Source organism: Anas platyrhynchos, chromosome 5 (genome assembly GCF_047663525.1).
Source record: "Anas platyrhynchos isolate ZD024472 breed Pekin duck chromosome 5, IASCAAS_PekinDuck_T2T, whole genome shotgun sequence".
Lineage (NCBI taxonomy): Eukaryota > Metazoa > Chordata > Aves > Anseriformes > Anatidae > Anas > Anas platyrhynchos.
This window is the reverse complement of record NC_092591.1, coordinates 14,736,693-14,751,416: the sequence shown is the minus strand read 5'-3', so window position 1 is coordinate 14,751,416 and position 14,724 is coordinate 14,736,693. Positions and strand designations below refer to the sequence as shown.

The following is a 14,724-nucleotide window of genomic DNA, read 5'->3' as shown; positions in this document are numbered from 1 at the left end:
GCGTGGGACCAAAAAGAAAAAAAAAAAAGAAAAAAAAAGAAAAGCCTGCTGCGGCTGACTATTCCCCCAGGCCGCGGGGCTGCCCCTGGGACCCCAAGCGGCCCCCACAGCCCCGGGTCCGCTCCCGCCGCCCCCGTTCCCATGGCGACCGCAGGCCGCGCTCTGCCCCCTCCCCTCGGGGCCGGTGCCCGCCGCCAGCAGCGCGAACCGCCGGCCCCGCCCCTTCCCGCCGCGCGCACGCGCCCCCTCAGAGCCGTTAGCGCTTTGTTTTCAAACCCCCGCGCGGCGCCACGCGGCGGAACTACGACTCCCGGCACGCCCCGCGGCGCCGCGGCTTGTTGCGCAGGCGCGGGCGAGTCAGCGTGCGCGGCGTGCGGGGGTGGCCGCGGCGCTGCGTGGGGCCCCCCCCCGTTCTAGAACGTCGCTGTGGTAGCGCCCGGGCGCCATGTTAGAAGGCCGGAGGGGAAGAGGAAAGTGAAGCGGCGGCGGCCGGGCCCAGCAGCGGCTCTGCGCTCCCGGCCGGCCCGCGGCCCGGCCCTGCCATGCTCGCAGCTCCCGCTGCCCGGCGGGACGAGTGAGCGGCCCCCAGGCGGCGGCGGCGGCGGCGGCCTCGGCGGTGGGGGAGGACGAGGAGCAAGAGGAGGAGGCAGAAGGGGAAGACGCGGCGGTGGTGGTGGTGGCGGCGGCGGCGGAGGAGGAGGAGGAGGAGCCGGAGAGACGATGCCGTTGTAAGTCGGGCGCCGGCCGGGCGCCTCGCCTCAGCCCGCCCCGCGGCCCCGTTACCCCTTCCCGCCCCCCTCGGGTGCCGCAGTGCGAGGCCGCACGGCCCCGGGGCCCCGTTCGCCCCCCTGCAGGTGCCGGACCCGGGGGGGTGCCGAGGCGGCCCCCGCCTTGTGGCGGCCCCCTCACGGCGGGGCCGGCTGCGGGGCGCCCCTCAGAGAGCGCAAGGCGCGCGGCTCGCCCCGGCCGCCGAGCGCGGACCTCGTTTTATTACACACACATTTTTTCCCTCCCAAACCTGCCGGCGCAGCCTCCCCCCCATGTGAGCGCGTTTCCTCAGGCGCCGGCTGTGAGGCGATCCCGGCCGAGCCCGCTGCCCTTGCCAGCCCCCCCGCCCCCCCCCCCCCCCGGTGCCGGGTGACTCCGAAACGCCCGGGCACCTCGCCGCCAGGCCGCCGGCCGGCAGCGCCCCCTGGCCGGCAGCGCCCAGCCCGGCTCCGTGCCCCCTGCGAGCGGCCGCTCCGCCGCCGGGGCTGCCCCCCCCCAAGGCAGGGGCCTGCCGCCCGCCTGCGGGAACGCGGGGAGACGCGGCCCCGGCCTGGCTTCTGCGCCGGTTTCCTTTCCCCCACCTCTTCCTGTTTTTATTTTTTCTCGCGGACGTTCTGACGGCTCCGGGTGGATTATACAAAACTCCTTAGTTCCGTAGTCCACGATGGTAATATTTCGTTATACCTCAGTAAGTCGAGGTAATGGGTTAAGTAGGCTTTAGGAATCAGGTATGTTTACACTCTGAGCTTTTTGGGGGGAGGAGGGAGAAGGCAGCATGGGGACATTGAAAGAGGAATACAAAGAACTTGGAATTACTACATGGGCTGTTGGTTTACACATGCAGACATCATGTGAAGAATAGCCCAGTTTGCCTGGTGTGCTTGTTTTATTGAATCTAAAATACTGCTGTATTAGTCGCAGTGCAGATAATGTGGGACAAGCTTAAGAGTTTGTGGCAAAAACAACACAGTAGGTGAATGGCGTGAGGAAAATGGTTATGCCAAGTAGTTTCCAAGGCTTTTGTAACAAGAATTGAATGTATTTATAAATAAACTTTGCACATGTTCATTATGGCAATGAAAAATTACCAGAAACTATGGCAGTGAAAATTTACCAGAAATGGACTTTGAAGTTAGCTTTTTTTTTTTTTTGGCTTCAGGAAAATGGGAGGGTACTTATTCTGTCTGCTTTCATTTGTAGTTTATTTTGTTGTGTCTACATAAGTTCCAAATGCTTCATAACAGCATTCAAACTTTGTGCCGCTTCTGATGAATAAATTGTGTTCCTCGTCATAATGGTCTTCAACTTTGAAAAGTTTGGGATGATTTGTTTATTATTCTTAAAGTAGGTAGGTGTTTATGATAACTTAACTATAACCTCTTAAGTAACATTGTGTAGTTGTAGCTGCAGTGATGCATTACTATTTTCACCATAAACATTACTTAGCAACTGTACTAATACAAAAAAGTTTATTTTAGCTAGAAAAACAGAAGCTTTCTTGGGTTTTTCATTTGTTTTGTCATCTATATGTTTGTGGAACAACCGGCTTCATATTATTCAGTCAAGACTTCAAAACAAATGCTGTAATGCTAGTAAGCTGCAATGCTGGTAATGTTAATTCTAGAGTTTCTGAAGAGATACCTCTGACTTAATTTAAGAGTATTGGATGTTTAGAGTACTTAAAAAAAAAAAAAAAAGGGGGGGGGGTCATAGGAAGTTACTTGTTTGCGTAATTCTTTCCAGGATCTTTTTCTGCTTGATGCTTGTATACTTCTGTATGATAACCTTCCGAATAAGTGTAGAACAACCAGCCCTGGTCCCATTATCACTGCCATGCTTTCAGGGTGGCAAGCAACTTAAGGGATGTCTTGAAAGACGTTTTCTTTTTCTTTTAGGGGTGGTGTGTGGTATTGACAGGCCAAGTCAGAGCTGACCTCCCACACAACCAGCAACTGTCATCAGTCTGTACTTCAAAAGCTTTCAGAGTTCTCAAGAGGTGTACAACAGAGGTCATGCTGAGCTGTCTGTGTATAAATATTCTCTTAGCAGTATGGTACAAAACAGTAAAAACAAGCAAATTATTTATATACAAGGCACTTGAGTAGTAAGAAAGCAAACTCAGGCTCTGGTGATGCCGATAACTAGTGTTTTGGAAAAGTCCTTTCGTGAATAATAAAAATACTAAGTATATACCGGTAACTTACATGAGTGTTTATCATGGTTCTCATTAATCTGCATGGTGAGATAGCTGCATCAAGAAAAAACTATTTAACTTTACATAACTTTATATTAAAAAACAAACAAAAAAAACCCAAACTTTTTGGAAACAAAATGAGTATTTCTTCTGTTGTAGAGAGATATTTTAGTGAACTGTTAGATACAGAGTACTTGTTCCTGAGCATTATTAAACCAAACTGCTAGGGAGGAGCAAAGCTCACTAAGGTGTTGATGTGTTTCAGGTAGGGCTAGATCTGCAGAAAGGCTACTGACTCCGTGAAGCGGTAGCTATGCTTTTGTGAACGAATGGTGCAGCCTCTTTATGTAACCTGGGCCTCTCTGACCCTCCAAGCAGAGGAATAGCAGTATGAATCTGTTTCTTGTTAAACTGCTGATGGTAGTGCACTTGCTTCTCTGCTGAACTCCTCCATCTGCTGAAATCTCTGCTAAAGACTTTTTTAACCAGAAGTGAAAAAGTTCAGAGTCAGATACCTGAATGTTGAAGTTCCGTAAGTGCTATGAAAGTTTTAAAGTTTTGGTGGTATTGGTAACTGCCATATAACAGGTTTGAAATGTCGTTAGTGGTCCCCCCCTTTTTTTTTTCCCTTCAGTGTATTGTAGGCAGCCAAACTTACAAGAAATCTTCAGAAGTGAAAATGTTTTCTTTTGCTGACCTTTGGGTTAGATACATGCAAAATCATTGTTTTGCTGACTTATGTGACTGTCAGTTTTATGCCAGAAGAAGTATGAGACCATTGAAAATGATTTTCAGTGATTGGGGTTGGATAAACGGTGTGTTTCTCAACAAAGCTAAGTTTTATAGGCTGTATTTTGGAAGGAATTCAGTTATTACTAACTACAGAGCACTGGACTTACTTCAGAGGAACAGTTGCCATTATTGACAGTGATAGCTTTATTAATCAAGAATAAATTAATGTAAAAACCTCCACTGAAGATGAGTTTGATGTAGTAGAGAGGGGAACATACAATATACATGGTATTGTGATAGCTTTCAGTCTTCTACTGTCACTCCAAAAAAGTCTGAGTTCTCACTTGGGGACCTGCTGGAAACTCAGCTGCTTTGGGCTGAGCAAATTTCACCTTGGAGGCAAGTTTCACTTGGGTGGCAATTTTCACCTCTTAATATTGAAACATTTCATCCAACTTGTAGTTCTTTGCTTGGTACTTCCTGTTACCTTCTGATTCAACCTTACTGAATTTCTTCAATGACTACCTCTGGAGTATTTTGTTCCCAGAACAGCAATCAGTCTTGGTTTTGGTTCAAGTGCTGCCTGCAGAGTTCAGTAAAAGTTTCTTCTGTTTAAACTTGGGAAACTTCTGAAATTGTTGTTAGTAAGAATGCAGTGGATGGGTGTGTGTCTGGACATGCTGTTTCTACTATTCTTCTGTACAAAGACCGTCCCAAAAAAGAGCCAGAGGGGACTTAGGAATGAGTCAAAGGTTAGCAGAATGTGAATGCTCTTCCTTTTGCCATAGTTGCTATCTCTTCCATAGTTCTGTTGCTTGTCGTTTCTCCAAAACACATGGTCAGGTCTGTTTCAGGTGTCTTGAACATACCACGCCAGCAATTTTGACACTTTTTTTTTCGGTATATATTAAAATCCTGCCCAGGAAGAGCAGCTGTCTTAACTTAAAATGCAACTTCACACGTAACCAATTTGTACAGACTTCGTTCAGAGTTTTTCTTTACTTCTGGAATTGTGTGTAGTGATTATTACGTTAGCATTAAGCCAGAAACTTTCACCTGAAATTGCCATTTAGCCCTTGATGGAGAAGACTTCAAAATAGACAAAACCCTCAAAACACTCTGAAATCTAACACAGCAGAGATTGAGCTTTGTGAATTTCACTCCAGTTGCTTGACCAGATGGTGGGATGGCCAGTATTGCTCCAGAAATCTGGTGTAGGTGTCACCATGGCATTTTACTGGTGTGGTCAGTAGAGGCAAATAGAGAGGACAGTTCTGAGATTCTGTAAGTTGTGTGTTTATATCAGGAGGAAAGGCTGAATGAGGCAGAGGTCCTGACTGAAGTTAGATGTTTAAAGTTAGCATTCTGTGGGCTCTTGACACTATTTTAAGAAAGAGAAACCATAGGCTGTTAAATGTCTTCATCAGTGCTGGCTTACTGCACGTGTCAGTCTAGACAAACTTCATCCATAGTTTAGATTCAGTTATATGTGCAGTGGAAGGGATTTTTGTGTGAATGATTTACTTAGCACACATTTACGTGAGTTAAGTCTTGGGTGATTAAAATCTGTTTAAGGATAGATTACAGTTCTGTTACAATTTGTTAAAAATTGGGCATTGTTTTTTAAGATTCCAGTTGTTCTTGTTGCCTTTTATTTCCGTTGAGGATTCCAAATTGCAAGAGTGATGTTTGGGTAACGTGATGCTGATCGCAGCTATGTTCTCTTTGCAGTGAGAAGCGTGCAGTCTCAATTCAGATAATGCATTACCAGTAGAAATGTGGTAGAATACTGGTAGTGAAGAGGAAAAAGTGCTAAAAAAAAAAAAGTTTGCTCAAACTTGAGGAAAGCGGTGTTGAGATTATTCTAGCAGTTGAGATAAAATGCAAAGAACACCCTCATTTAAATCTTTTTCTTTCATTTTGTTAGGGAAGCATGCTTGAAAAAATTTAGTGATTCTTATTTGTTCTGTGGTATATGGAGTAAGGTTTTAGTGTTGCTAAAGATGATGTAATAGCATAGTAATGAAAAATGATGACCTCTTAGTTAATGTGTGGTACGGTGTTTTATGTATGTATAGATGCACACACCTGTCTGCTCTATTTTCAGGTAACATGGATGTGTTTTCATGGTGTCGCCTGATCTTTCAAAAGATATAAAGTCTCTTACACCCTTATTTTTTCTTCCACTCCTTCATTCTGTTGTACAATGGCTTAAGCAGTGGCCATATTACCAGGATCTGTTCTTTTTAATTAAGTAGCTATCAGTAACTACATACAAAGATTCAACCCACCAAAGCTTTGGGTTCTGAAGGAGGAAAAAAAAAAAGTCTTTTACGTATGCTGCTGTAAACTTAGTAGAGACTATAATATAACTGTGTGTGCGTGAGGGCACTTAGTGCGGGAAAAAACACGTCACAGGTACATTTCCCGGAGAGTTTGAGACTAATTCATGTTTACCATGAGGTGTTGCATCACAGCACTTGAAAACCACTGTAGCTGGTGTCAAGTTTACTGATGTTTAATCTGTCTGAAGAGCGGGCACTCTTCAGACATTCAGGTCAAAACAAAGCAAGAACAATAGTGTGCTAAATTTAACTCAAAGACCTTTTCTACAACTTTGTTTTGTATTGAGCTCTTGACAGGTAGTTTACGTTCATAGTAATGTAAAAGCAAGGTCTGTGCGTGTTGATGGGGTTTAACTAGATACAAAGCCTCAAGCTAACTGTATATTATTCTTCTCGATGATCTTAAAAGTTTTGTCTTCTTAAAATAAGTGAGTACAGTTCTAAGCATGGTTTGATCTCCTTGGTTTACCCCGCTTTTGTTAGGACTGAGTAGTTGGGATGGGACTTTCTGTTGTATTTCAGTATTCTTTGCTTTTTGTTAATGCTTAACTTCAATGACTAGCAGATTTGACTAGCCTTCCCACCCCCATCCGAGGGACTTAACTTCCCTAATCCTCTCAGCTAGGAGGATAGCAGTGATGCATGCTTACCTGTCCTTTTCTTCTGAGTTAATTCAGTAGTTTAAACCAGGAGATTCTGAAAGTGATACTTCATGATATGGCACAGGTGAAAACTGGAATGTACTTCTGTCTTTTCAAGGGGGAAGATATTAGAATAATCTTCATTTTTTTTTTAAGTAAGTCTAAGACCGTTATCGGTTATGGGCTATGTAGCATGTAAATGCAACATTAAAGTTAGAAAAAAGCAGTTGATTCTGATGTCTGTTTTTCTATTATAATTAGTTTTTCCATTTATAAAGCTGCTAGTAAAATGCTTTATTTGAAATTTCTTGGTTTCACGAGTGGCTATGCCTTTAAATCATGTCTTGTAATTCTGAAGATTTGCTGCTGTTTAAACGGATAAATATGGATTGCATAGGACAGGTTACCTTACTGTATTAAAATCACTTCAGGATACAAACTTCCTAAATTGAATACCATTCACATGTACTTTAAAAAAAAAAAAAAAAAAAGGCATTTGGTATGTTTGGGAAAAGGTAGAATAGCCTTAACTTCGGTAGGTGTAAACGGAGGGCTCGGTCAGCGTTAGTGATTTCAGGAATCTACCTTATTGGTTCAATATCAAGAGTGATTTTTTTAAATCTAGGAATAGTTTTTGTTAGGCTAGGTTTTGTCAGCCTTTTCAATGAAGTCTAGTATACAATTATGGATGGGTGAAATGTGGTGAGTCTATCAGGGAATAGTTATGCAAATAAAACTAAAATGCTATTGCTTTATTGCTTTAGCTTACTGGTTTACAAACATTAAATTAACTTAGTTTTCAAATGTTGTAGTTGATTATTTGTTTTTAAATTAACAATTGGCAAAAGAGGGGAGAAATTGTAGTTCAAATATACCTGACTGCTTTGTAATATAGTTAAAAGATTCATAATGTGCAAGGGATGTTCAGGTATTAAAAAACTTTTTTTTTTTTTTTTTTTCATGCCTGCTTTTCTTGTAGCAACCTAGTGACTGAAGGTACTGTTCTTGTTGACATCCCTGAAAAGATTATTTCAAAAAAAGAGAGAAATCTGTAGTGGTTTCCTTTGTCCTTACTATGGTTTACTCTTTTATATAACTCATCTTAACGTTGATTTTTTTTTTTTTTTCAAAAGTGGTTCACACAAGGTCCTAAAGTCTATATGATTTGTTCAGCTGCTACTAAGTTTTTCACTAGGTGATTAAAGCTTCTTAGCTGAAAGAAGCCATGTCAAATAATGTTCTCAGACATTATTACTTGGGATTTGACTTATGTACAGTTTCTAGTATTTTTTTTCCTGCTTTGCCTTTTTATTCTTTTACTAACAGTTGTACTGGGCAAATCATATTAGGAACTGCTTGGTGAGAAACTTGTTGTAAACGATAATACAAGATCAAATACTAAAACTTAAAACAATTTTTAAGTGAGCTTAACTTGTGGAAAAACACCTTACATTTTGTTGATTTTGGTTAATTTTATTAGTTAAGATGCTCTTATGAATATTCAGGAACGAGGAATAAGGTCCTAAGCAGATGATGACCGCAGATCATTATGGAAGTGAAAATGAAGTTGTGCGCTAAAAAAAATTGTAGTGTCATAGAAACAGTCCTTCTGTGTAAGAATAAAGGATTGATAATACCGTAATGTACTGGGAATGGGATATTTGCTGAGGATAAAACTTTGACAGGAAGTGGTCAGCCTGCATTGCTGAACACAGAGCAATCTTTTTAGGCTTCATGAAGATTGAAGGAGACCAAATTGATAGATAATACAGCTTTTACCTAAGTAGAATGAATAATTGAATTTGGGGAAAAATGTATCAAATGTCTAATCTGAATTAAAATTATTGCAGTGTTAACTTGTACATTTGGTATTAAATGCAAGCGTCACACTCTTGAGAGTGAGCTTGTGTAGCAAGAGTATAACAGGTACTGGAGATGAAACACAAGCATTACTTTAACTTGAAGGTAGTGCTTTAGTTGTTGGAAAGGCTTTTTAATAGCTGTTGATATAATGGTTATGTTTCTTGTGATGTACTTTGAAGGGGTTATAATGTTGGTCTCCTAAGAACTGATTAAGAAACAAGTCTGTTTCATATTCTTTTAATGAGAAAGTTCTTTTCAGTACACTTAAACAGTGATTTGTTACTTTCAAGAATAACAGGTGGGGGAATAATATATATAATTTGGAGGAAAGTTGTCAATATATCAATATAAAAATAGTATTTAATGCTGCAAGTAACCTTTGGAGCCATTTTAATACAGATTTAGGTAGTATATTCTACATCTGAAGTATATAAGCAGGAAGACTACTGAGTGTTCTTACAGATAAAATTTGGCTATTAGAGACAATAAGATTATTTCTGCAATATTAAGAACAGTTCTTAAACAGCTGTTTTTGCAAGTCTTTTAACATGGTGCTTAGGGATATGGTTTAGTGGGTGATGCTGGGGGGGGGGGGCGGTTGGACCAGATGATCATGGAGGTCTTTTCAAACCAAACCTGTATGATTCTACAACTATTGATTCAGAAAGTTCTAACTATGTGAGTGTAGCAGGTAATAATCAGAATCTAAACACTGATGTTTCAGAGAAGCAAGTTCCGTTTTGAAATATTCAGAATTACTAGCTTTAAAGCTCCAACTGCTCTGAAAATTAGGCTGTATTTAACTGTGATTGTCACAAACGAATCTATAGCCATTATGAAAAACTGTGTGGCTATTTGGGTGCCCAGGATGCTGATCTAGGAAAGCTGTTCCTGGATTTTATAGTAAGATGATACCCTCACTTCCATGTTTATGTTGAAGCTCTTCTACTTGTGCTCTTGTGCCCTTTCACAGCCTTGAAATATGAGGAGTTGAATTGAGAGTGCTGCATTTCTGCTTGAGGTTTGGCTCATAACTCTTTGCATAGCTTGAAAAGATGGTCTTCAAAGGTCCCTTCCAGCCTAAAACACACAATGATTCAATGAATTGAGGATGTATCTTGTGTTGTAACAAAATTGAGACGTCATAAATTCCTCTAAATCATCCTGTAATGTAGTGATAGCCAGATGAGAAGTCAGCTTTAAAACTAGCTTATTCTAGTATTTCTAGTATGATGCTCTTGCTCAAAATATCTTAAAGCCTCCTTAGGTGAATATTTGCTGTGTGAAGTCAGTTGATACAGATCATGTTTCATAGCAACTTGTGACCCTGCAATCAGTATTCAGAGTTGGAGAAAAGTAACACTGTCCTTAATAACATCTATTTAACACAGATTGGTCTGGGATGTGGCTGCTAACAGTAGGTTTAACTCCCCCCCTCCCCCCCCCCCTTTATTACGTGTGTCTTGTTTGCTACTTGGATGAGAATAAATTTATTTGTTCCTGTCAGTAACTTTTATCTAATTGCCTTTATTAGTCCCGTTACAACCCAGGGATCACAAACACAGCAACTACAGAAGCATTATGGCATTACCTCACCTATCAGTTTAGCTGCCCCCAAGGAGTTTGACTGCATGCTTACCCAGAAATTAATCGAAACCCTAAAACCCTATGGTGTATTTGAAGAGGAAGAAGAACTGCAACGCAGGTGAGTAAATGCTCTATAAGTGGTTTTCTCATACCTCTGCATTCATGCAGCTAACTACTGAACCCTGAGCATGTTTGTGTTCTTTCAGGTGCTTTTTTTAAAAGCTTGGTGAAATACTAAGCTTCTTCCCTTAAGAGGAGTACCTCAGTACATAGTCATTAACATAGCCCTTAATTTTAGGAGTTTGGCTTGCTGTTTTAAATTGTTTGTTTTAGTGGCCCTTGCTCTTGATTTTTGTTATTTTTAAGCTTTCTAGAGCTTTTTGCTGTCAGTACTGCTGCTTACTGTTCTTTTAGTTTCATGTATTGAATCAATTAAGGTTTTGTTTTGAAAGTGAATAGAAGCCATTTACCTGAAATGTATGTAGGCCTTGCATGCTTTCATTTCTCCTCAGCTTAAATTTCTTCAATGCCTTTGAAGAGGAAAAAATAGTCTGAATGTTGTGAGTGACTTCGTTTCAGTGTATATATAGAGACAAGATCTCTAATTAGATCTGCAATGTTGTTCTAGTTGATCTGTTGTGTGATGATGATCAGTGTCTTAAAAATAATGTTAGTTTGCTCTTAAGTTCATGGTTTATGATTCTGCTGTTTTATCAATAGGATTCTAATTTTGGGAAAACTAAATAACCTGGTAAAGGAGTGGATACGGGAAATCAGTGAAAGCAAGGTATGGATGTATTTTACATGACATTGCTCAGATTAAGATTACTGTAGGAAGTTAATTTCAGTTCATGTTCCTGGTGTAAATGTGATGAATCATAGGTATGGAGATCAAATTAGGAAAACAAGTACAACCTTTGGTTCCAGGCAACATTGTAACTTCAAAGTAAATCTTAGTCAAAGAGAAACCTTGAGAAGGTTTAGCATGAAAGTTCATGGTAGTTGTAACAGTTGTAACAGTTTCAGTTGTTCTCTCCTCCACTTAGGTAGAAGTGCAAGTCAACTTTGTCAAAATTTGTTTACTTCTATGTCAATTACATGCTTAAGTGGCTTGCTTTTGTGAAGTAATCCTAGATCTTAAAATGAATTTCTTGCAAATTTATGATACTTAGCCCTTTTTCTTTAACATTAATTTTAGAAGTTCTTGTCCTGTAATGCTATTTTCTTCTACTGAAATAACGATTATAGTAAATTTTAAGTTTCACTGAAAGCAAGCCGGATTAGTCTTTTCCTTCCCTTCCCATTTTTGTAACTAATATAGACTTCCAGTTCTGGAGTGCTAATTGTCTTTGGCCACAGTGCTATGATGACAAGAGTTCTTTAAAGGTGCAAATCCAGGAACTTAAGTATCTTTATGCTAGTAGTAAATATAACTAAATATTTTTATCACAAAATAAACGCCTCATCTCAAAACAACTTTTAAAGAAGAATGTAGGATCTTACAGATGGCTCTGAGAGTAATTTAATAAACGTTGATACAGAAAATAGCATGTTTCTGCTGCTCCAAATTAGAATCTATCATCAATTTCAAAGTCAGCATAAAGTGTGCGAGTGTTAAGAAGAATCTGTTCAACATCCATATCTTAAATCTTCTGCTACTAAAGTGTAGAACTACTCAAAGTTACTGAGATTGAAGTGAAAGTAGTTCCCAAATGGCAAAAGTACTTCTGTCTTTACTAAGATTATTTCAGTAGTCACTGCACCTTAAAGGCTATGAATCAGAAACAATATATGTAAGGAGTGAATTGCTACTCAAAACAGTGTTAATCTTTAACAACATAAATTGAAAGAAAGGAAAAGAAAGGAATATCTTTTTGTTTATAAAGTTGTGTGTGTCACTATAATCTGCTAAGATAAAAATAACGAATTTTATTTGCTCCATCTAGAATCTTCCACAGTCTGTAATAGAAAATGTTGGAGGAAAAATTTTTACATTTGGATCCTATAGATTAGGGGTTCATACAAAAGGTAAAATTTACTTTTATTATAAAAATTGTTGTGCCAGAGCTAATACATCTAAATGTCATGCTTAAGTAACAAAACTTACTGTATTTTTGGGTTGGTATTAGAGTTTTGTCAGCTATTGCTAGTCTTCATTCTAAATAAAATAAATCGGTTCTTGTTGGGGGTGGGAAGCAGACAAGAAAGTTGGAAGTTTTTTTTTTTAAAAAGTTGCATACTTGGCTTCTTGTGGTTTGTTCTTTGAAAGTTACTACAAATGAAAAATTGAGGGATCTATGCATGCATTCAGTGTGTTTAATGGCATGAACATTTTTCTTTAATTTGTTTTCATTTAGTGTCTTTTCTTGGGAACTGCTACAGGAAGAGAAATGAAATGTTCTGTTTTGTTTAATAAATAAATACATAAAAATTCTGGCTATTGCTGGCATTTTGAGTGTGTGAAGTGTAAGTAACCAGCTTGTGTTAATAAACGCTTCCAGGTGCTGATATTGATGCCCTATGTGTTGCACCAAGACATGTTGAAAGAAGTGATTTTTTCACATCGTTTTATGAAAAACTGAAACAACAAGAAGAAGTAAAAGATTTGAGGGTATGTGAATGGCCTGATACAACCAGCTGAAGTTAGGATGCTGAAAAGTTAAAAGTGCAAGATGATTCCTGAAATAAGTAACTTTGCTGTTAAGACTTGCAGTGGATAATAGTTAACTTGTAAGAAAACCTATCAACATAGTTGAAATAAGTAGAGATTCTTCCAAATTTTCTGTGTCCTATTACTTGATACAGTTGTTTGAAAATCTGGATCGCAGAATAATCTGCTAGCACTGTATTAGTGTTGCAAAATTTCTGATTGTACTATGTAGCAGGAGGCAGGTGCAAATATGTTTGGTCCCGATCCTTTTCAGGCTAAGTTTTGTTGAAGTTTTTAAAAACAGTAGCACAACAATACACTTTATAATTTCTTCCTTATATAAATCACCACTGTGATTGATACTAACCAGATCTATATTGGTTGTCAGCTGTCCACCTGAACATGGAGGTTACATTTTTTAGATGCTTGTGCAAGATTTTCATCATGTGGAAAAATGAAGATTTTTTATCTTGTGTTCACGAATGGCAAGCCTCCGTAGATCAGTTTAAATCTGAGTAGTGTTAATTTAGAATAAAATTTCTCATTTGGAATTTGTTCTTCTTAGATGAAGATAATTGCTGGTAAATACTAAACATTTTTTGGTTTAGTCCTGCTGTGTCCTGAAATTGAGGTGCCTCTGCAGCATTGTCTCAACGCATCCCATAGTAACTCTTTCTAGTGTAAACATCTGGTGGCAATACTATATGTGCTGAAACTACTGTTAGGAATATTTTATTATCTGAACGCTTTTTTAGTAATCTTTAAATCCACATGCTATAATCAAGAGGATTCTGCCTTTCAGATTTCCTATTAACTTTGCTATAAACTCTTAATAATGATTCAATCTAATGTAGCTGACTTAGCAGCAAGGGAGATCAGAACATGTTTGCTATTCAGTGTGGCTCTGCATTGATGTCAATAACTTTTAGGTCAGTCTTAACACTTTAAATTAGTCCAGCTAGGTCTTAAAAAGTTTTCTTTGTGGAACCTTGACTTTATTACTGGTTGCTCTAGTGAGTGAGTCTAAGAGACTTACAAACTTTAGATTGTTAGGATCTATTCTGCCAACTAGTAGACTAAGATTGTAGAGTGGAGTTGTCTTCTCCGTTTAAGAACTGGAACGTTCTCTTAGAACTGTGTTAGCCTCTGGAAGTTCCTAATGTTTGTTATTGGAAGTAAGCAATGTACTTTGATTTTACAAAAGCAGTGCTCTGCAGATTTGCATCTAGTTCAGGTGCTCAGTTTGGGAAGGTGGTATTCCTAGCTGATTACAGAACAGTTACCAAGTTCCATAGTTTCATCATGGATACTGTTGGTTCAACTAAACTTTGTTAATGACTGCAAGAAAAGATGATTGTTTATCAGGTGAATATGGTTGTCTTCTTGTCATTTCTTGTAAAATACTGACAGTAGAAACAATACAAATAAGATGCCTGTTAGAATAAGAATTCCCATAGGTTAGCTTTAGAATATGTAGAGATGCTGTGGGGTGGAAAAAGAGTCCTACCAGTGTAGTGAGGAAAAAAATTTGGTCTTGAGGTAACACTGTCACAACTGGCTGGTATGAGTTTTGTTTATAATTTTTATCTAGGAAGCTGTGGTACATAGTAGATCAGTGTTTACTGCGTAAACCCTCATTGGTAGAAAAAGACAGCTGACAAATCAAACTGAAAGCAGAGGAAAAACATCTATGTAAATAGTGTTTCGTAATGATTGCTCAGATCTCCTATCTATTGCTTGTAAATGTTCTTCTCTATACTGAAAATAAAATACAACTTTTTTTCCCCAGGCTGTTGAAGAAGCTTTTGTCCCAGTTATTAAACTTTGTTTTGATGGAATAGAGGTAAAGATCTTATGTTTTATTTTATTTTGATAGAATGTGGTTAAAACAACGATTTCAGGATTTCCATAATTAATATTCATGAATACAAATGTTATTAAAGT

The 14,724-nt window shown here is 39.4% G+C and overlaps 1 protein-coding gene across 5 annotated transcripts in view; it reads left to right on the top strand.

The window, feature by feature from the left end:
* Positions 1-383: 383 nt before the first annotated feature.
* The window catches only part of PAPOLA (poly(A) polymerase alpha), a 43,355-nt gene continuing 29,014 nt past the window's right edge, over positions 384-14,724 (top strand). The window contains exons 1-6 of one of the 5 annotated variants that reach the window (XM_038180443.2): positions 384-728; positions 10,078-10,248; positions 10,851-10,917; positions 12,077-12,158; positions 12,632-12,741; positions 14,570-14,623. In XM_038180443.2, the coding sequence (XP_038036371.1) occupies positions 721-728; positions 10,078-10,248; positions 10,851-10,917; positions 12,077-12,158; positions 12,632-12,741; positions 14,570-14,623 (492 nt within the window). In that variant the 5' untranslated portion in view covers positions 384-720. The remainder of the gene's footprint in view (positions 729-10,077; positions 10,249-10,850; positions 10,918-12,076; positions 12,159-12,631; positions 12,742-14,569; positions 14,624-14,724) is intronic. The other 4 variants (XM_072038317.1, XM_038180442.2, XM_038180444.2 and 1 more) reach the window with 4 other exon arrangements.